This window comes from Cynocephalus volans, chromosome 3, assembly GCF_027409185.1.
Source record: "Cynocephalus volans isolate mCynVol1 chromosome 3, mCynVol1.pri, whole genome shotgun sequence".
Classification (NCBI taxonomy): domain Eukaryota; kingdom Metazoa; phylum Chordata; class Mammalia; order Dermoptera; family Cynocephalidae; genus Cynocephalus; species Cynocephalus volans.
The window spans coordinates 5,827,635-5,850,615 of record NC_084462.1 but is presented as its reverse complement, the minus strand read 5'-3'; the positions used below and the strand labels follow the sequence as shown (position 1 = coordinate 5,850,615).

The following is a 22,981-nucleotide window of genomic DNA, read 5'->3' as shown; positions in this document are numbered from 1 at the left end:
TGTATCTTAGACAAACAGCTGTTGAGTTTTGTTTTTCCTTACTCGTGTGACTTAGGTGAACAGGCAAAATTAGAAATGCAAGAGGCCAAATTAGAAAGATTGCAAAGGCAGAAATGCCTGCTAGCAGTTGATTATTAACTAGGCAGAATTCTGGGGGCCCTAGGAGATAAGCACATTTAGTTATAAAGGCATTTTACAAGTCAATTAAAATTTTAATTTTTGAATTTTCTCATTAGTGACTGCAACATTCACGATGGTGTCTGCAAATTTTTTTCCATGATCATCAGAAAAATGTAAAAGGGAAAAGTGTAGTGATAAAAATGTAGGCTTTTGCTCAGTAAAACAGTTACACAGACTGCTGACTTTGGTGATTTAAAGCCACACCTTACAATACTTAATAGTGATGTCTCTTGTATGAGACAGGAATAGACACAACACAGCTGCAATGAACACAGGGCCCTTCAATGCTCTTCATAGGTCAAGGTATTGGGGCTAGTTTATGGTTCTTATTATAAGTAGTTTAAAGGTTCTAATATCCTATTTTTCAAATATAATATGTTTGTTATATTTGTGAATATCGTTTGGTGTTATAACATGTGGTGACATGTAGGGTTGACTCTAACCCTATAATTCTGGGAAAGAGTAAAGGTTGAAGAACCTACCACACCCCCGCTCTTCCTTTTCCTGGAAAAAGTTTACTGCAAAGAAGCACACGTCATCATAGGACTTCATTGTCTAATGATAGCCACCTTATTTACATAAGAAAAAGCCAAATACAACCTCCAAATTCCCATTGTTTGTCTAAAAAAGGATTACTGAATTGTTCATCACCACCAATTAGAGGGACCAATGCTTGTTAACTTGACTTAATCTAACTTTAGTTTCACTTCCCTCTTTCTCCTAGGCCCCTGATCTTTGGACCACCCTTGGCCATTGCAATTCAGAACAACCTTTCCTCCTTTAACATCTCCTCCACAGTGTAGGCTGACCTTCGGATAAAATATTCCCTGAATAACTATGGGGCATGCCAGGTGCTCGTCCACTGCCCCATACCCAGGGCTTTCTAGCTTTGTTTACTTTTTCATATAAAAGAAAAGCTCTTTTCTGTGAGTCTATTGGATATTTGCATATCTTGTAGTTGTAGCTAATCTTTTTTTTTTTTTTTTTTTCTTTTTCGTGACCGGCACTCAGCCAGGGAGTGTACCGGCCATTCCTATATAGGATCCGAACCCGCGGCCGCTGGGAGCATCGCTGCGCTCCCGGCGCAGCACCCTCCCAAGTGTGCCACAGGCTCGGCCCTGTAGCTAATCTTTCTAAATAAAATCTCTCCTAACCTAAATCCAAATTTGTTGGACAGGGGTAAATATTTTCACTCCTTTTTTTTTTTTTTTTTTTTTTTGGTGGCACAGGCTATCATATGTACTCAATAGATGAAAGCAGTTCCTAGTTTTAAAAACTTTTTTTGAATAATTTGTGTTTTTTAATGACATTATAAAAAGGCATATGTCAAAATATGTCAAAATCTTTCTATAATTGAGGAGATTTTTAAAAATTTCTTCTGAATATGTCTGTGGACCAAAATCAAGGCTCTTGTTGAGGGTTGACCCAGGAAACACATGCCGACAGAGTTGGAAAGTGCTCTAAATTCTGTTACAAACAGAGGCATTTTATAAGGGAGTTTCCAAAGAGAGGGGAAAAGCTCCAGGTACAGTTGTCCTATCTCATGGAACACCAAAAATCATAATCACTGGTTAGTGATTACATCATGGTGTTGGAGTGAGCAGGACTGAAGCCATGTTGAGACCTAAAACCACATGGGCTCTAAAAGATTTTAAAAAGACAGTTTTTCTTCTTGGCATGCATTTAACTGAGTTCTCTCTTTTCACATGGTTATTTAATATTTTGAACCTTGGTTATGGGGCAAGATGAGATTATTTATGTAAATGTAAAGTTGTTTTTCAGCCTGCCTGAGGCTGCAGCAGGACCCTGAGACAAGTACTGAGCAGAAACCAGATGAGTCTGGGTGAGACTTTGTACCGGAGACCTTGCATGAAGCCTTCATGGCTCACATCCCCATCCCTCCTGCTCTTCATTTCCCATGTTCCATTCCCTCAACCCCCTCTTTAAAAACCTCTCAGTAAATCTTAGTCTCTGGAGTGGCTTTAGTCTGGCCATTCTCCTTCAGGTTTATGGGAGAGATGGGTTAACATCTCTCCTCAGGTCACCTGTATTCCCAAATTAAAGCTGACTCCCATTTTCACCAGCATTGGATTTTTGAGTTGTTTCTTTTTGAAAGGGTGCAGGCAGCTGGACCTGTGTGCCCAGTATCACTGGGAGCCAAAAACATCTACATGCAACCTGAAGTAGAAGCTTCAGGCTTCAGCTATTCTTAGCAATATCTAAATAACTTGTTCAGAACAAGCATGTCATGCATTAATTAATAGATCAGCAGTGCTAGCCACATAATATTGTTTATCTTTAGAACAAGATGTTGACACTGAGTTCGTGAAATTTATCCCAAGGCAGTGAGTTCTGGAAAACCTGCTTCATTTCAGTTATTTCCCTCATCATGTCCATATTGTTCCCTTGAAAATTTTAGAAGCAACAAAACTCCCCATTTACAAAATGGATTCATAACTTTCAGCTCTAATCAGCTTCTTGGCTACTGTTTGAATTGAACAAAAAACTGCATGATCAATTCATCTCTTTGTTTGGGATCATGGAAGTCCACACCATAAATCCTTTCTTGGTGACATAGCTACTTAGCAGTGTTGCATAATACAGAATAATCTGCCTTGTAAACATCCCAAAATCTATCTGAGACACTGTATCTTTTAAAACTGTGCTGATATATCTTATATTCATCTATGTACCACACCAGGACATTTGGCTCATTTTACAAGGAAAATATTTTAAATATGCTAACTCTTCTATTTAAACATTATCATATTTCAATTGATTACCACTTCTCCATGGATGAAACCTTCCACATGTAGGGACGTGAGAGAAAAACATACTTTATAGTAGATAATTCACAGAGATAGCCATAAAATTGTTGCCAATAGAAATGACAGTAAAATTTGATAATCTAGGTTTACTTTCTTCAGGGTTCATATGAAAGTGAATTAACCTCCCTACGAACTACCCTTAGAAATATTGCAAACTTTGTTATTCTTTAGGTGAAAATAAGTCCAAATGTCTCCTAAAGATTTTTTATAATTATTATTTTTTAGATGGCTGGCCGTTAACAGGGATGGAACCGCGTACCTTGGTTGGTGTTATCAACAGCACGCTCACAGTGCTAACCGACCAGCCCTTCCAAAGACTATTTTACAGGCCTTGTCATCCACACCTGACAGGACATTCAGAAAGAGAAAACAAAGAAAAGACATAAAATAGATTACAGTTTTTAAATAAAAAGTAGTTTTCTAATTACTTTCAAAATGTAAAGTGTATTTGAAAATACATTCTATTTAGCAATTATTGATGCAAACATGTCAACAAAGTTTTTCTCAAAGGTATTTGAGGTTAACTCGTCTCAAAAACAAAAAACAAAACAAAATGAACGATGTAATTTATATCTATTTTTTTTAAGTTATTCCTTTTTCTTTAATTTTTCTTGCTATGGGGCTGGCCGGCTTGGGGAGCCGACCATTGATTTGGTGTTACTACACCGGGCTCTAACCAACTGTGATGATCGGCCAGCCCTATAAATTCTGGTTGTTGTTGTTCTTTAAAGATGACCGGTAAGGGGATCTTAACCCTTGACTTGGTGTTGTCAGCACCACGATCAGCCACTGAGTAAATCGGCCATCCCTATATGGGATCCGAACCCGTGGCCTTGGTGTTATCAGCACCACACTCTCCCGAGTGAACCACGGGCCGGCCCATAAATTGTGGTTTTTTAATGAAGCGGTTGGGGGCCAGCTCGTGGCACACTCGGGAGAGTGTGGTGCTGATAACACCAAGGCCATGGGTTCGGATCCTGTATAGGGATGGCCGGTTGGCTCACTGGCTGAGCGTGGTGTTGACAACAGCAAGCCGAGGGCTGAGGTCCCCTTACCGGTCATCTTTAAAAAATAAATAAATAAATAAATAAAAATAAAAATAAAAAAATAAAGAAGCAGTTGGTTACCGAACTTAACAGAGGCCTTAGCCGTTCACGCCCTACCTCCCAATCTTGTCTCTAGGAAAGTCTCAGGACCCGATCACAGGGTTGATTGACACTCTCTCCGGAGTGTATAGGGAATAGAAATAGGAAGTATGTTCTGCTGGGCGTCAGCATGAAATTGCATCTTCTGCCCAGGCAGTTTTTGCATTTCACATTCTACTTTGCACTCGCTTCACAGATAATTCCAGGGCTTGTTTAATTAAAATGCTTAAATTACTTTTAATGCTAGGAACTTTCCTGTATCCAAACGCCACTCCAAGTAACCCCACCACCGACCTCAGAGAAGCTCCCTCATCACTGGTAGGTCTTGCCTCCAAATACCTGAAGACACAGACGCTCCAGGAGCAAGGCGGGGGGAATCGCAGGCCCCGCCCCGGCCACGCCCACTCCCTCGGGTCCTTGCCCCGCCCCCGTGCCGTCGCGCCCCGCCCACGCCCCGCCCCCTGTCCGTCCTCCGGCTCGCGGGCCCTACGCAGGCCTGGCCGCTCCGCGCCCCCGCGGTTTTCTGCAGACCCGGAAGCGGATCGCTCGGAGAGACGGTCACACCGCGGCGAGTGAGTGTCCCTCTGTCTCGGTTAAACGTACGCTTCGCAGTCCCCCAGCGCTTTCTTACCCGGGATCTGGGCGTTTCTACAGACCTTAAAATCCCTGCACCGCCAATCCAGACGTCGCCGTGAGACTGGGGGGGTCGCTTCCCTTTCGTTATAATGGCTCTGAGGCTGGCCCTCCCCCGGTGTTTGTGCGTTCAGGCCAGGTAGACTCCTCCTTACGCACCATCTTGCTATTTAAAATTGTTCACTGAATCTCCGCCCGCCCCGCGCCGTGTGAAGTCCTCACCCTTAGGGGGGATTCACACCCTTCCTGTCCCCCAACCGTCGCCCCTTCTCGGCAACTGGAGGGCAGCGCCGGCCGTCCCAATTCTGGAGAGGCCGCGTCCTCTCCCCGGAGCTGGGATGCTGCCGACCCCACCGCTCTCCTAATCCACCCCCAGCCCTTGTCCTCCTTGGGCCGGGCCCTTCTGCTCCCCAGGCCTCTTCGCAGTCACCGCTTCCCCGACCCCGCCTTGTGGGAGGTGACTTGGGCCTGTCTTGCGACATGCACGGTTGTTCCATCCCAAATTCCACCCCGCTGGAAAATGTGCTCTTCCGAGAGACGGGCGTCTTATTCCATATCCCTCCCTCTAAATGTGTGGGGAGGGGATCAGGAGGAAGCGAGACAGAGCAACTGAGAGGAAATCGAAAAACTAAGAAAAAGCAATGAAGGGAAACCATGAACAGATGTCAAAGTAGGGGAGGGGTGAGGCATTTGCAGAGACAGTAAGAGTGGAAAAGAAGCCGAGAAAGTAGCAGGGAGAGAAAATCAACTAGAGAAATTTAGAGAAAAGCTCGATCTCCAGAGAGATAAAGGACAGCAAAATAGGGAGAGGGGCAGCAAGGGGGTGGGGGGCACTTTAGACAGAGAATGGGAGGAGAGGATAAAGATTTGGAGCCATGGCAGACAGAGCAAGGAGGTGCTGGGACAACATGAGGGGCAACTGGTGACAACGAGAGCAGGTGGAAACAGGATCTGGGGCTGCCAGAGAGTGGAGGCAAGCGGGTGTAACAGGGAAGAGGGAATTTAACATGGGGAGCAGAGTGGGAGCAGAGATGGGGAAAGGAAGAGGCAGAAGTATGAAATTGGGGGCAGTCAAAAGACGGGGAAGAGGGCTAGCTGTTAGCTCAGATGGTTAGAATGTGGTTCTGGTGACACCAAAGTCAAGGGTTCAGATCCCAGTACTGGCCAGCCACACACTCACGTACAAAAAAAAGATTGGGGAGAAAGAACAAAAGACCATACAAATCAAAAGAATGTAGCAGAGCAGGTGTAAGACAAACAATAGACCGAAGGAGGGGAGAAACAGCAGGAGAGGCAAGGGGCACAAGAAAGAAGAGAAACCAAGGGAAAACACAGGAAAGTGGGAAAAAAAACTAGAGAGAGAAAGCAGAAATGAGTCATACTCATTTTTGAGATGGGTGAATCGGGGTCTAGATGAGTGGTGAGTTGATTGGAATGGATGGCTATGCTGTGATATCTTGATTACTGTCTTTATAATCTAACATATAAAATTTGTTTAAATTTTGCAGATGAGAATGAGAATTGCAAAACTGTCTATAAAGCATCTGCGTTTTATAGTTCTTGGCATCAGAGGCTAGCTTCCATTTGCAATCCTTATTCATCCAGAGGGCAGTGACTCCACACATTCATCTGTGGGTCACCCTCTTCCTTTTTCCTGGGATGAGGTAGGGTGTAGGATAGGGTGTGAGGGGTTACACTCACTACAGCACAGAGTCCTTCAACTCTGGCCACCAAAATGTGGGGGATTTCTTTCTTTCCACTAACAGGCAACTCCATATCGGATAGGAACTGGGTGTCCTATAATTTAACTCAATTCTGACACTGTCTTCCTGAAGGTAACACCAGATCCCACAGGTTGAGGGCTCAGTTACATGAGACTCTTCCTACTTTGGATTCCTCATGTCCTAGGTTGGGAACTGAACGTGTGACAAACTTGCTATAGATCAGGGACCCCATGACCACCTCCTCAGATTCTATTAATTTTCTAGACAGACTCACAGAACTCAGGGAAACACTCTACTTATGTTTACCCATTTGTTGTAAAGGATATTACAGGTGAACAGCCAGATGGAAGAGGCATCCTAGCAAATTAATCTAACCCGAGGAGGGTGTTATGGGAGCCAGGATATTTATCCAGCCAGTCAGAAGCATATGTGGCAAGTACTACTTGGGTGTGGCATCTGAAGTGAGGGGCAGTCTCATGGGACTGAGCCTTTAGCCAGTGAAATGTGATGCTACCTTGTAGTCTACCTTGATAGTGTCAGAACTGAGTTAAACTGTAGGACACATAGCTGGGAGATCTCTGGAGAATTGGTCAGTGTGGAAAAACCACACACATTTTGGTGACTAGAGGTGAAGTATACTGTTTAGTGAGAGTAGTAAAAAATAGTTTGTTTTTTCCCCTATTTCAAACAGTAAGAGGTTGTGATCTTTTTCAACTGGCCTACGCACCTGCCTCGAGGCCTGTGTTCTCTACTCGGTATTGACTGGGAATGGTCTGTCCCTGTTCCTGGCTGTTGCTGATCCTGCAATTGTGCACCACTTGCCACCCCACTCACAGTCCCAGGACAGTATGGCATCCACTCTGTCATCAATTTTTACTTCAAGGGAATTATTTTGGTCAGTGTGCTCAGATGGTGATATCATCCGCTAAAGCACACACAGAATAAAGCCTTTTCTTTTTCTTGCTATTCCATCTTTAAAACAAAAAATACTTTCTTTCATTTCTCTTTGTAGTAAGCACCCCTCTTCTATGTTCCATTGAATAGCACAATGCATTAAAAACTTATTTTTACTCTGTCTTTGGTTCTTGCCTCCCATTCTCCCATGAAACCTTCCAATCAAGTTTTCACATCCAGCATTCCACTGATCCTTTCGTCTTCAGAATTACCAGTGACTTCCCCATTTCTAAATCCAGTATTTGATTTCCTTTCCTCATCTTTCCTTTTCTATCAGCATCATGTTGCATAATTGATCACTCCTTTTTTCTTGGCTTTGGGGATATACCACTAGCCTTAAAAATATATTTGTTTTACTTTTCTTGTCACCCCCCTAATCACTTTGCACTTTCCTATTCTAGTGTTTCTTAAACTCCTCGTTCTTTTAACGTGGGAGAATTTCGTGGCTTAGTTCTTAAACCTCTTCTCTCCAACTACACCCACTGCCTTTCCTTATCATCTCATCTCATGCCTTTAAACACCACCTACCTGTCTGCATTTCCCCTAGAAGCCTCTCCTCTGACTTCTAGAATCCTGTGTCGAGACTCCTCTACTATCTGCTGGGACATCTAACAGACATCTCCTGCATATGCACAGAAGTGACTTCTGAGCTCCACCAAAGGCATTCCCCCTGCAGTCCTCTACATCTCAGGTAAGGGCGGCCCTGGATTTCTTGGGGCTTACTTGAACATTACCAGGTATATTTAAAATATAGAAGATATTATATTATTTGTAAGTGTTTTAGTTTATAGAATAAAGAAAAAATTACATGTTTACTTAAAATGGGTGAGGAAATACGTTGTTTCCAAAATTCTTTTCAGGTAGGGGAGAGAAAGGTTTGGAGACCTCAGCCCTGGCTGACCTGCTTCCCCCAGGACCTGTGACCTCATCTCCTGCTTGTGTCCTCGCTCACTCTGCTCCAGCCACACAGGCCTCTGCCCTTTTCCTGGGGCCAAAGTTGCTCCCGCTTCAGGGCCTACACTGGAGCTGTCCCTCGGCCTAGAACTCTGGCCCCTCAGCTGCAGGTGGCAAACACCCTTCCTTCCCTGGGTCTTTACTGTGATATCACCTTCTCAGTGGAGACTTCTATGAAACCCCCAATCTCTCCAACTAACATCCCAGCCATACCCTCACTCTCACCTCTGGTCTATATTGTCTGCTCTCCATGTTTGTTTTTGTTCCTTCCACTGTCTGGATACTGGTGACAGCAAGGCCCCAAAGGGAGAGTAGAGCCAGAAGGTGGCAGGTGTGCTAGCCTTGCCCCTCTGAGTATTGCTCAAACCTGGCTTCACATTAGAGTGCTGAGATATTTTGCAAAACATCTCTTGTGCCCCTTTACCAGAGATTCCTATTCCCACTGTCAAGTTGGGACCAGTCTTAAAAATATTTAAAGTTGATCCTAATCTGTATCCAGCATTGAGCACCAAAGCTCTGTGACCTTTGTTTCGGAAGGCTGAGATCACCCTGTGATCCATGGAGGAGTGAGGAGAACTGTGTTTTACACGGGGTTTGGTCAGGGCTGGGTCTGAGCTTGGTCAGGGTTTGGTCAGAGTGTTCCTGAAAGGGAGCTCTGTCCAGCCCAGCTCCCCACTGCTGCAGCACGTGTGTGGGCTTCACCAGGAGGGGAGCAGGTTCTGAAGAAAGAGGTTGAAACTCACATATTGGCCTTCCTGTAGGAACTTATCATCCATGCATTCCCCCCGGTACAGTGGGCAGCAGAGGATGGTCTTTCCACATGATAACGTGTTCCCTGGGTGTGTGGTTGTGGCACAGGAAGGGGGTGTGTTGAATCTAAGCACTGAACAACGTATTTTTGACATTCAGTATCAACTTCTAAAGACTGTTTTACATTATCCAAGGGAAGAAGAGAAGAAGAGAAGGAAGAGGAAAGAAAAGGAGCCAGGAATGGCGCCTATTCAGGTAAAGTGATCTTCTCAGTGGATTGTTCTGTGTCCTTCCTTTGTGACGTGTGGGCATTGGAGTTGATGATCTTCTGTGACTCTGAAGTTTCCTGGCTGACCTGTTTGCTCGCACTTACCCATGCCTTCCCTCAGTCCCTCTCATCTCCACTTAGATTTAATCTCATAGTGACCCAGTGACATGAACTTGTAAAGAGGTTCCACTGGGCGTGGTCCTGGGAAGGGCTTCACTCCCAGGCATAGATTGGAGCTGGAGAGTAGGCCCCATGGGGTCAGTGCTGTTGGGCAGCAGGGATTGTTTAGAGGCCACATCAGGATGCATTGTTAGCCTTCTGTTGACCAGGATTAGAGGATCTGCATGTGGAAGTCACATATTATTTTGTTTTTTATTTTTTGGCAGCTGGACCTTGGTGTTACAACACTGTGCTCTAACCACCTGAGCTAATCTGCCCATCAGAAGTCACATATTAATGTTACTGGCCAGTTAGCTCACTTGGAAGAGCATGGTGCTGATAACACCAAGGTCAAGGGTTTGGATTCCTGGATAGGCCAGCCGCCACAGAAACAAAAATACAAACAAGCAAAAATGAAGAAGTAACTGCTAAATTTTGGAAAAGGAGACTAGTAAGGGGACATTTTTTGTGCCTGATTTTGTATGCATTCAAAGCTGAACTAGCGAGTCAGTTTGTCTCTGACTCCAAACTCTTAATGAATGGGAATGGAATGAAAAATTTACACACAGACATCAGTGATAGAGGCTGTTGTATTTCATCATCAATTTTTTTGATATTATATCAACCTAAAGCTCTAACAGGAGGAGATTAATTAAACCATTCTTAGCATATCCATACCATGGAGACTGGTGTTCCTGCAGGGACTCTTGTGCAGCGGGTGTTTTAGGTCAAAGTGGTTATAATGTTGCTCAGAATAAGCAGAATTTCCTTGCTATTAAATAGGATGAAACCATATTCTTCTACCTATTATTATTAAATATTCTGTTTATTTTATTTTACACATCACAATATGTATAGATTTATTTTATAGTAAAGGTCCAGTTTTTTTTGGTGGCTAGCCACTGCAGGGATCTTAACCCTTGACCTTGGTGTTAGAAGGTTGCACTCTGGGCCGGCCCGTGGCTCACTAGGAAGAGTGTGGTGCTGATAACACCAAGGCCACGGGTTCGGATCCTATGTGGGGATGGCCGGTTCGCTCACTGGCTGAGCGTGGTGCTGACAACACCAAGCCAAGGGTTGAGATCCCCTTACCGGTCATCTTTTTTTTTAAAAAAAAAAAAAAAGAAGTTTGCACTCTAACCAGGCACTAAGATGTAAAGTGTCCTCATCCTTGTCATGTCCTCCACCCTCCCCACATCTCAGTGCAGAGTCAGTGTTGGCATTTGTGTGGCCAAACACATCACAAGTTCTGTACAGATGTATTTATATATAGTTATGATGTTTTTTAAAAACTTGTTCAGTGAATGTTTTGTTGTGATTATTTTATCCTGAAAGTTTTGAAAATGTGCATTTTTTTATGTTAGGAAACATGGATACCTTCCTATTTTACATCCTCATTGGAGCATTTTCTGAATGAAGATTCATGGGTCTTTTTACAATTTTTCCTTATATAGAATGTCAAGGTAGCTGCCTCTGAGCTTGCTATCTTGTTTTGGTTTTTTGTCTTAATTTATTTTTTTATTGAATCAAAATTGGTTATACATATTTTGGGGGTTCAAGATAGAGATATGTTGATCAAATCAATATTGCTAGCATATATATTGTTACAAATCGTAATTATTCTTTTTTTAAAAAATCGTAATTATTCTTTATGCCCCTTGTCCAATCTCTCCCCATCCCCCTTCTAATTACCCTAGATTTTTTCTCTCCTTCTGAAAGAATAATGGTTAATCTGTTGATTTATTGCCTAGATGATATGTCCAATGCTGAGAGGTGTGATCAGGTCCCCCAATATTATCATAGAGCAGATGCTTCTTCTGTCAGTCTGAAATGGGCTTTGTGGAGAGAAACATCCTCTTTTCTTTATCTCTGCCAGTGACTCTCCTTGTGTCAATGCACTCCAGTGGTTGGAGGACCATCTGCGTGGTGGTGGTGGTATCTAGCTGCTTTTGCAGCAGCCATGGTTATTGTGGTGGCTGTGGTGGGCCACCCACATGGAGGCGATGTGTTTGGCAAGCTCCTTGGCACTGGCAGTGTGCCTGGTTGTGGGAGGGGGGTCTGGTCCCCTTCTCCATGCCCTGGAATCCCTGGTCGGGCCCCAAGGCCACTGGTGGTGTGCCTGTGCTGGAACTAATTTTTTGTCCTTTGTTTACTTCTAAAATGGGGGAACTTCCTGTGGGAATCAGTACTTGAGCTGTGTGGTTAAGTTAAATTGCTGCTTTGCTTCTGTTTTCCTAGAGAAGGCTTTTTGTGCAGCTCAGGGTTTAATGGTTGACCTTATAGGTACTTCTGGTTCTCCAGAGACCCGGTGGATCTGTGTTGTGTAGAAGCTCAGGTTTGGGCCTGAGGTTTTTCATCAAACTGCACCCCATGCAATTCTGCATTCCTGACCAGTCTCCTCTGAGTGCTCCTGCGCTGATTGGGGGGCAGATCAGCTGTCCTTGCTGTGTCCCAGTGTTCTCCTGGTGGGCACGTCTCCCTCACCACCCACGCTCCAAACACTTCTCATGAGATGGGCCCTGCGCTGGTCCCTCGTGATGATTCACCAGCATCTGAATGGCTCCCCCTTTTCAGCTGTTCTGGCTCCTTGATCGTGTGTGGGTCCACGGAAAACCTAGCAGTCATCTTGCTGTCCTGGGGGCCGCCAAGGTCCTCTTCTCCCCTGCCGCTTCCAAGTAACTCCATCTGAAGGGCACAGCTGCGGCTTCTGCTGGCTCCTGCTCCATGGGCTCAGCAGTTTGAGCCTTAATGCGGCCGTGGCCCAAAACTCTCAGAGCAATTTTTTCTTTCTCTCATCATGGTTTCTCCCACCTTCATGAACTCCGTAGGTCTCTCCTCCTCTTCCCCTGAGCTCCAGCAGCCCCAGCTTAGCTGAAGTTACATTTTTATACTTGTAAATTGGTTGATTTGTGGGAGAGAGTGATGCTGGAGCCATCTATTCCGCCATCTTCACCAGAACTCTGAGCTTGCTATCTTCAGTACACATGTTTGAGGGGTTCCTCCCGATTGAGAAACTGAAAGGTTGGTTGATTCTTCTACGAAGGCGCATTTTCTATTTTAAGAGAGTTGACAAGACTTTGTGCTTACCTACATCCGCAAAGGAACCCACTCCCAGCGATAACATATGAGATTTATCCCTGATTCAAACAAAACTTGCTTCTTTGTTGTTTTTATATTTTGAAAATCTAAGGAAAATGACAACCCTTTGTATTTCCATTTTCTCATTTCTTGTAAGGTTTAGTAGGTTTATTTACTTCGTTGGATGTGTTTATATAAAATGTATTTTCATACTTTGCTCAATTTTCTTTTTATTTTAGTAGATATTTTATGTTCTGCACTTTAATTATATATATATATATGCCCTGTTGTCATCCTTTAAGGCTATACATTTTCTTAGTGTGGGATGTAAATCTTTTTTTTAATGCCCCTGCCTTTTATTTTGTGTTTATTTGTTTGTTATATCTTGCTTTGGAAGTCCTCCCTTCAGGCACGGTTACAATATGGTCTGTTTTATTTACATCTAATGTTTTACACTTTAAAATAGTTTTTTATAGTTTACAAGTTTAACATTTTTTAGCAAAATTATGTATTAAATAACTTTCATGTCCTTACATTTGTTCTATACTATCGTGTTAATCTCATTGATGGTGAGAATAGTGATATATTGTGGACATCCAGGAGCGTGTGCATATGTAGTGTCCTTTTATGCAGTTCCATTTTGTTATCCTTGAACTTGTTTCAACTTTTCTCAGTTAGATAATGTACCGTCAATTTATATTTGATGCTGTATCTCTTACTTAACTGTCTGTTTCTTTAGGTTCCATTTTCATTTCCGAGCATCTGTGACACAGTTGTTTCTTAAGTAAGATGGGAACAGATTTTTGTTTCAAGGGCTGCTGTGTTATACGAATTACCACTTGGGAAGCATATAGAATAATGCCTGCCTCATGGGAAGTGTTCAGAATGCTGTAGCTGTCATCATCACAGTTTTTAGATTCTGACCTCTCTTTCTTTAAAGCCACCGTGGACTTTGTCATCTCTGAAGACACCCCTCATGCTCTAGCTCATCTAGATACTGAATGTCACTTGGTGTGTCTGACATTATATCTAACACTTGTATTGAAATAACCCTGTGCTATTTTTTTATTTGTATCTTTCTTATATTCACAGAACCAAAAAATCCACATTAATTTAGAGGATAGTATAACGTCTTAGGAGAAGTATAATAAAACAGAAATAGGGAGATATAACTTGCTCAACAATATCTTAACATGTGTGCAAATATAGGAAAAATAAGCTCAGTCTCTCCTACTATACTCTCATAACATGGAATGCTTCTGTGATCCCTATGAGTGTGATTTTTTTTTTTTTTTTTTTTTTTGAGCACCAAGGAAACAATACTTAAGTGGACACCAGCTGGGTATCTTGTAATTCAATTAAACTCTGAAAGTATCTACCTGCAGATAGGCTCAGAATATACATGTTGAGGTCTCAGTCCCTCAAGAATTCCCCCCCATGTCAGATACATAGGTTCATTCATAAGCATAGTTTATGTCCTGCACTCACTTACCTGCTATAAATTTGGATTCCCAAGTCCTCATCTTCATATTGGATTACTTTGCTACGGCAGCTCACAGCACTCAGAGAAATAAGGATATAGATGAACAACCAGATGGAAGCAAAGCGTTGGGTGAAGTATGGGAGAAGGGGCAAAGAGCTTCACTGTCATCCGTGGCCACACTGTTATCCAGACACCTCCATCTACGTGTTCAGCTATCTGTAATCTTTTGCAAACCCTGTCCTTCTGGTTTTTATGGAGGGCTTCATTATGTAGGCATGATTGATGACATCACATCATCAACCCATTTCCCCTCCCAAGAGGATGGGGTGAATGTCCCAACCCTCTAATTTTGCCTCAGTCTTTGCAGTGACCAGGTCCTATCTTGAGGTTGTCCTCCAGCTACCAGTTATCTCATTACCATAAAAAAAAGATAACCAGGGTTGGCTGGTTAGCTCAGTTGGTTGGAGTGGGGTGTTATAACACCAAGGTCAAGGATTCGGACCCCTGCACCAGCCAGCCGCGTGCGCGTGCGTGCACACACACACACACACACACACACACACACACACACACACACACACACACACACGATACTTATTCAAAGTATCTTATCCAAGATACTTATTCTCTTACTCCAGAGATTCCAAGTGAGTTGTATTTCAGGAAAGGGGGATGAAGACCAAATGTATATTTCACAGTATCACAATGTGAATCTGTCATCATGCTCACTTAAATCAAATCTCTCTTTATAGCTCTCTCCTCATTTTATGTGAAGATTTTAACTCTCCCCTTAGCCACTTGGTAAAATGTGTTTTTTGTTTTAGGGACGGTTGTCATTCAAGGATGTGGCCATAGAATTCTCTCAGGAGGAGTGGAAATGCCTGGACCCTTCTCAGAGGGCTTTGTACAGGGACGTGATGTTGGAGAACTACAGGAACCTGGTCTCCCTGGGTGAGGATAACGTCCCTCCAGAAATCAGTATCTGTTCATGTGTATCTTTACATTTTTCCTAGTTAGTCTCTTGGGAACCCATGCATTGCTTAAGTGAGATTGAAGCCCTATTGAATGAGAAATGAAAAGCTTCATAGTATAGCATCTACACTTTAACCATCTCCTTTCTTCAGATGTTCAGTCCCCTTCATGATGCATCATTGGGTGGTTTCAGAGCTTGTGTATGCATCAAACCTTATGGCAGACTTAAAATATCCAACTCCCTCTTTTCTACTTCTGTGCTTGGACTCAGTAGTTCTTGCAAGGTATCTACATATTGCAGTGTTTCTTAAGCATTTAAAAGAAGGCAATCGGGTGAGTTTGTGAAGTATTTTTCTGTATCCATCTTACAATTTTGAAGGCTGGGAAGTCCAAAGTCCAGGGAACACATCTGCTGAGGGCCTTTTCCTTGGTGGTGACTCTCCACAGCAGTGCAGGTTGTCACATGGGGAGAATGGGCTGAGCAAGTGAGAAGTGATCCTCTCATTTGTTCTTGTAATAACGGCATCATAACCATGCCCACGACCACCCCTTAAACCATCCATGGATTAATCCATTCACTGTCTTCACAGCCGCATCGCCTCTTAAAGACCCCACCTTTCAATTACCATAATTGGATTTCTCACCCTCTTAACACTGTTACAGTAGAGATTAAGTTTCTAATATATAAGTTTTTGAGGGACACGTTTAACCCATAGCAGGAAGCCCCACCATTAAATAGTTTGAGAAGCTCTGCAAGTAGGAGAGAGGTTTGTGGGGAAAGAAGTTTATATTCTAAATGGAGCTCTAAGTGGAAATTAGTTGCCCTCACTTACCACTGTTCTTTAGATGTGTAGAAAGTTTATCCTCCCACCCTTCAGTGGTGCTGCAGCTCAGAGACAAATGCGGAGTCTTTATTATGATCCGCAACTCTGCAGATCGGGCCTCTGTGAACTCCTTGGTTCCTCGACTGAGTGGCATGGGGAGGGCCATTTCAAAGGGCCTTTTCCTCCCTTGGTCTCTCCTTCAGTATTTGATTCCATGTTATGCTCAGTTCTTAGTCCATGCTGGTGAGAGGTGAGGCCTCTGTAGTTCTGACACCTAGAGCTTTTCATGTTTCCATTTTATTTGTTGTTCTTGGAAGACCTAGCTATTCTTTCTTTGCATCTGGGGCCCCAGAAATTTCATGGATCTGTCTCCCATCTTCCCTGCCTGCTGAGTTGTCTCAGCATTCTTCTGATCTGCTTTTGTCATACTTCACAGGTGTGTGTGATACTTCACAGGTGTGTGTGATACTTCACAGGTGTGTGTGATGGGAGGGGATTGGATCCTCTGGGATTGTTACTCAGTAGAACTGTAAAGTTAGTTGACAGAAATATCAGCTCTTTGGTTCCCAGTTTTAGATGGGGAGCATATCTCAGTCTTTCCATCTGCTAGCATGGAATCTTTGTGTGGAGCGCAGAGTCCCAAGTCAAGATCCCAGAAAATCTGACCCCTGTATGCTGTATCTTTCTCTTCTTTCACCACCATTACTACTTTGTGAATATAGAAAACCTTGGCTCTTTCTGATTTTGTATTATCTTCCATTTATGTGATTTTGCCTCAGAAACTTGTTTTTGATTTACATGACCGTAGGGTCTGACATGTCATCTTTTCTGTTGTGATAACCTACATTTACACTGTGTACGATGTATTGTGCTCTGTCCTATGGAATGAGTTTAATGGGTGAGAGAAAATTCATGAAGGAGAGGGCCGGCCCGTGGCTCACTCGGGAGAGTGTGGTGCTGATAACACCAAGGCCCCGGGTTCAGATCCCATATACGGATGGCCGCTTGGCTCACTGGCTGAGTGTGGTGCTGACAACACCAAGTCAAGGGTTAAGATCCCCTTACTGGTCATCTTTAAAAAAAAAAAAAAAAAATTCCTGAAGGAGAACACTTTGTTTGGATATCACTCTGCTACATACAGATATGCCCCTTGAAGCCACTAAGTAGGATTGTCAACATGTCCCAGGATACTGATATAAAAAGTGTCAGTGAACTGTCTGATAAGTGTTTTCAGTTATCTTTGTAGTTTTTGAGAGGTATCAGAAGTGTCTGTCAAGGGCACTGTGACAATATTGATCACATGTACTAATGATTATCTTATTTGAGCCAGCAGTCAACGGTGTAGGAATTTCTCCTGGGGAGAACAGTAAGTTCACAGGCTCATGTGCATGCGGTGCTTGACTATTTTTCTTGCCACATTTTTCATCCTGTGTGTGTGGCCCATTTTTCATTTTTTACAAGAAAACCTTTATTCAAATCTTTAACAAGAAACCTGAGTTTAAGCCTTTATTCAATTTATTGTACATTCAGAGCTATAACAATTATGGTTCTGACGTGTCTTATAGAGGGTGCTTATAAAGTTAAATGATGCCTCTCTATTTTAATTCTATGTCATTTGTTTAATCCACTGCTGTTTTCATGTTGCATGTTTTTATGTATTGTAAATGAACTTGTTTTTTATTTGTTTATTCAGCAATTCCATATTTTTGATGACACTTATTGTTCTTTGTTGTATATCTGCTATATACAGGACTGTTGTATCAGGAAATATCTATTAATTTATATATTTTGGAAGGTTTCCTTCCATACAGAGGGTTTTTCTAAAATCTAAACAAGCTTCAGAACCTTGTGAACAGATTGTCTTAATTATTCCTTTTACTTATGTTTTACCTGACTTAGTACCTCCTATTTTGGGGAGAGCTGGTTGGCCAGTATGGGGATCCAAACCCTTGACCTGGGTATTATCAGCACTATGCTCTACTGGGTGAGCTCACCAGCCAGCCCCAGTACTTACCATTAATATATACATTCTTCAATTACATTTATTACAGTCCAATATGGGAATTTTGATATCTTGAAGATATACTTTTTTGTTTTATTCAAATACTATCTGTATCCTAGAAATATCATTGAATTGGCTTGCCTTCGTTTGTTTTGTAAGGCCCATTTCTTTTTCTATAGTATGTTTTCAGTTTTGTAAACTTAAGTTACTGGGTTTTGTTTAAATTTCACTGAGTTTTTATGTCTTGGAAGATACGCTATATTCTCATAATTAATCTCCCTGTTTACTTTCATCATGTCCATCTTGGTATACTAAATTAATTTATCTCATTGTGTTTTATAAGAAACTTAGTTTATTTCTTGCATTTCATGCACTCTTTCTGCAATGTTTTTGATAATATACATTTATTGTATAATGTCTGAAATTCTGGAAATTTTATTCAAGAGTTAACACATGAGGACTTTTTTTCCTGTCTTTCTGTGCATCTTAATTTCCTTTAATGTTCACCTGGTCCTTGTGAACCCATCTCCTGGTGCTGTCCAGTTGTTCTCTGGCTCTATTTCCTGCTTATGTTGCTGACGACCTCCTCCGTGGGTCTCCACACCATTGCCAGGAAATGTGTCTGCACTTTGCTGCCATACACAACGCCTTTCAGTACAAGTCATTCCTCATTGTGGGTCATTTACTTATTTTCTCCATAAGGTGACTTATGTTCTCTTGGTGATATTTATGCAGTCAAATTGATTAATTTTGGATAGTGCACAATAATTTTCATTCATCCATACTAACAACTATATATGTACTTAAACATATTGTACAGTAGCATTAGCTTTGACCTCAAGTCTTTTTATACTGTTTTGTCAAATAACATTTTGGTGTAATGTCATGTTATTCATTGCAAAATATTTGTTAACATACTGTAATTAACAGGAAACCTATGGTTTTTATGTCCTGTAGATATTTCTTCTAAATGTGTAACCAAGGAATTACCACCAAAAGGGAACAGAAATAGAGGAGAAGTATTTCACACAGTGATGGTGGAAAGATATGAAAGCTGTGACACTGAAGATTTTTGCTTCAGGGAAGAACAGAAAAATATACATGACTTTTTGTGTGAGTGGAGAGATGATGAAAGAAATTATAAAGGAATGCCTGTGATCCAGAATGAAAAATTCACTGGTACAAGAGTTCGACATGATAGAATGGATGCAGAAAATAGGCTTAATAAAAGTTGGCTTGGATTTGGCTTTCAGGCACAGCTCCCAAAACTGCAGCTGTTTCAGTCTGAAGGGGAAATTTATGAATGTAATGAAGTTGAGAAGTCTGTCAACAATGATTCCTCACTTTCACCACTTCAGCAAATTTCTTCTAATGTGAAAACTCACATTTCTAAAAAATATGGTAATAATTTTATCTATTCTTTATTACTCACACAAAGACAAAAAGCAAACAGTTGTGACAAATTTTATAAATGCAATGAATGTGGCAAGGTCTTTGGTCAACCTTCAAGACTTGCAAGTCATCAGAGAATTCATTCTGGAAAGAAACCTTACAGGTGTAATGAGTGTGGCAAAGTTTTTAGTGTGCATTCAAACTTAACTGCCCATAAGGTAATCCATACTGGAGAAAAACCTTACAAATGCAGTGAATGTGGCAAAGACTTCACTCAGAATTCACACCTTACAACTCATCGGAGAATTCATACTGGAGAGAAACCTTACAAGTGTTATGAGTGTGGCAAAGCCTTTAGTATTCGTTCAAACCTAACTACTCATCAGGTAATTCATACTGGAGAAAAACCTTACAAATGTAATGAGTGTGGCAAGGTCTTCAGTCACCCTTCAAGCCTTGCAAGTCATCGGAGAATTCACACTGGAGAGAAACCTTACAAGTGTAATGAATGTGGCAAAGTCTTCAATCAAAATTCACACCTTGCAAGGCATCGGAGAATTCACAGTGGAGAGAAACCTTACAAGTGCAATGAGTGTGGCAAAGCCTTTAGTCTTCGTTCAACACTAACTACCCATCAGGTAATTCATACTGGAGAAAAACCTTACAAATGTAATGAGTGTGGCAAGGTCTTCACTAAAAAATCATACCTTGTAAGTCATCAGAGAGTTCATACTGGAGAGAAACCTTACAAGTGCAACGAATGTGGCAAAGTCTTCAGTCAAAATTCACATCTTGCAAGTCATCGGAGAATTCATACTGGAGAGAAACCTTACAAGTGCAATGAGTGTGGCAAAGCCTTTAGTCTTCGTTCAACACTAACTACCCATCGGATAATCCATACAGGAGAAAAGCCTTACAAATGTAATGAATGTGGAAAGGTCTTCAGTCATCCCTCAAACCTTGCGAGTCATCGGAGAATTCACACTGGAGAGAAACCTTACAAGTGTAATGAGTGTGGCAAAGCCTTTAGTATTCGTTCAACACTAACTGCTCATCAGATAATCCACACAGGAGAAAAACCTTACAAATGTAATGAATGTGGAAAGGTCTTCTCTCTAAATTCACATCTTGCAAATCATCGTAGAATTCATACTGGTGAGAAACCTTATAAATGTAATGAGTGTGGCAAAGCCTTTAGTGTGCTTTCAAGCCTATCTACACATCAGTTAATCCATACTGGGAAAAAGCCTTATAAATGTAATGAATGTGGCAAGGTCTTCACTCAAAATTCACATCTTGCAAATCATCGAAGAATTCATACTGGAGAGAAACCTTTCAAGTGTAATGAGTGTGGCAAAGCCTTTAGTGTGCATGCAAGGCTTATTACCCATCAGGCAGTCCATGCTGGAGCAAAACCTTATAAATGTAGTTAGTGTAGCAAGGTATTCAGTCAAACTTTAGCCTCAGAAGTCATTACAAAATTCGTAATGGATAGTAACCTTTGACATGAATGTTCAGTCAAAATTTACTCCTTGCACAACATCAGAGAATTTATTCTTGGAGAATCTGTACAATTGCAGTGACTATGGTAAACCCCTCATGAATTCAAGCATTAATTCACATCAGAGAGCCCATACTAAAGAGAAATATAAATGTAATATACATGGCAGAGACTTTATTCAGGCCTCACAACTCAGTAAACATCAAAATATATATCTTTCATGAAACCACACAAGTGTAATGTGCATGTTGAGGTTACCACTGAAGGACCATAATATGTAGATGAGTATTCATATGAGGAATAATTCAGTCTCTTGTTCTCCAAGATTAACCTTTGATAATACGTACTGCAGACTAACTGTAAATCAAAATATATTAAAACTCATGACGATGTATATCACACATGCAAGGATATTTGGAAATGGCCAATTATCTTCAGATTATAAAATGTTCAGTTATTTGAGGTTTCTTGAAAGGGCTACTTTCCTATTCTGACTTTCAAATTGAACTTTGAAAACTGCTAATATTATGCCTTCCTTACAGGCCTCGTTTGGTGTTCTCTGTGAAATAATCAATAAGAATCAATAGAATGAAAGGACCTGAAAAGGAGGACAATCTTTTAAAATCAGATATCATTTGAATTAGCTTGTGGAAGGGGCAGAGAATAATGTAAAACTGTGAAGTCAGTCATCAAGTTCATTGTGTTCTGAGTGCACTTCTTTTAACAGATGGACACTGTGGATTATAAGAAAGAAATGCTGTACTGATGCACCAGGAAGTACAGTAGGCCAAGAGCTTTGGCAACTGTGACTTTTATGGGAGGAAAGGAATATATTACTAGGGAATGATGATGTGGTCAAAATAATGCAGGGGAAATGTTGGCCATGTTTATTGAATGGCAGTAGCTTTTATATGGTAAAGATTGATGAAAATTATTCTTTTTGAAATTGAAAAGAACAGTAATTGGGGAGAGAGTATAATCAAAAGAACCAGACTACCATGTTCCTAAGTAGGATTCACATTTAACTGGTGGCATTGGGTGGGGGGGGGGGGTATTTTGACTTACTTTTAATTTTTTTCCTTAGTGTGGTCAGACAGGGATCTGAACCCTTGACCTTGGTGTTATACCATGCTCTAGCCAACTGAGTTATTGCATTACATTTTGCTACCGTTTTATTCAGTGTGTATCATAAATCTAGTGTTTCAACTAATAAAATTTAATTTTTCGTAAATATGAATCAGTCACATTCTACCAACATAGCTTTATACCACTTTAATGGGATACATAATAAGAGACAAGAAAGATGCATTAGGCTCTTAAGGTTGAAGGATCTAGAACAGTGTGTGTGTGTGCACGCGTGTGCGCACGTACTGGGAAAATGGAACAATTTGGTCAGGCTCCCCTTGCCTCAGAGCCAGTTCAGAGTCATTCCGTAAACATTGTATGTGTGTGGGTGGAGTAAATGTGCCTGCACAGTGGCGCCACTTTGGCTCATGTTTTACTGCCTCGGGTGCCCGCCCTGCATGGCCATGTTTTTCCAGACCTGCAGCTTCCAAGACCCGTGTAGCTGGTTACCAGCTTATAGACCTGCATGAAGGGGTCTGGTGACCCAGCCTGGCATGTGAAGGGTTTGTGACCCAGCCTGTGAATGGGCTTGAGGAGTCTGGGAGTTCCAGACCCAGCCCTAGCTCAACCATTGGCCCAGTCGGTGGAGGATTACTGGCAGGTAAAAGAGCTGTAACAACTAGCGTGGTTGCCTAGCTTTACAATTGGCATCATGAACAGGATTAAGAGCTAGACAATTGGTGCTGTGAGCAGGATACATGACATCAGCCTTAGCCTTGCAGTCACCCTTGTCGTAGCCAGACAGTGTGGTATCAAAGTGTAGTTTTGATTTGCATTTCCCAGATGCTGAGTGATGTGGAGCATTTTTTCATGTCTGTTGGCCATTTGTATATCTTCCTTAGAGAAATGCCTACTTAGCTCTTTTGCCCATTTTTTAATTGGGTTGCTTGTTTTCTTCTTGTAAAGTTGTTTGAGTTCCTTGTATATTCTGGATATTACTCCTTTGTCAGATGTATATTTTGCAGATATTTTCTCCCACTCTGTTGGTTGTCTTTTCACTCTGTTAATT

The 22,981-nt window shown here is 41.8% G+C and overlaps 2 protein-coding genes across 2 annotated transcripts in view; one reads left to right on the top strand and one right to left on the bottom strand.

Moving 5' to 3' along the window:
• LOC134371657 (uncharacterized) overlaps nt 1-21,867 on the top strand; it is an 89,465-nt gene extending 67,598 nt beyond the window's left edge. Inside the window, 7 exon segments of the mRNA XM_063088513.1 lie at nt 905-979; nt 4,476-4,725; nt 8,034-8,155; nt 9,363-9,423; nt 14,981-15,107; nt 18,912-20,665; nt 20,667-21,867. Of these exon segments, the coding sequence (XP_062944583.1) occupies nt 905-979; nt 4,476-4,725; nt 8,034-8,155; nt 9,363-9,423; nt 14,981-15,107; nt 18,912-20,665; nt 20,667-20,807 (2,530 nt within the window). The 3' untranslated portion in view covers nt 20,808-21,867.
• LOC134372946 (zinc finger protein 208-like) overlaps nt 1-22,981 on the bottom strand; it is a 563,224-nt gene that overhangs the window by 164,078 nt on the left and 376,165 nt on the right.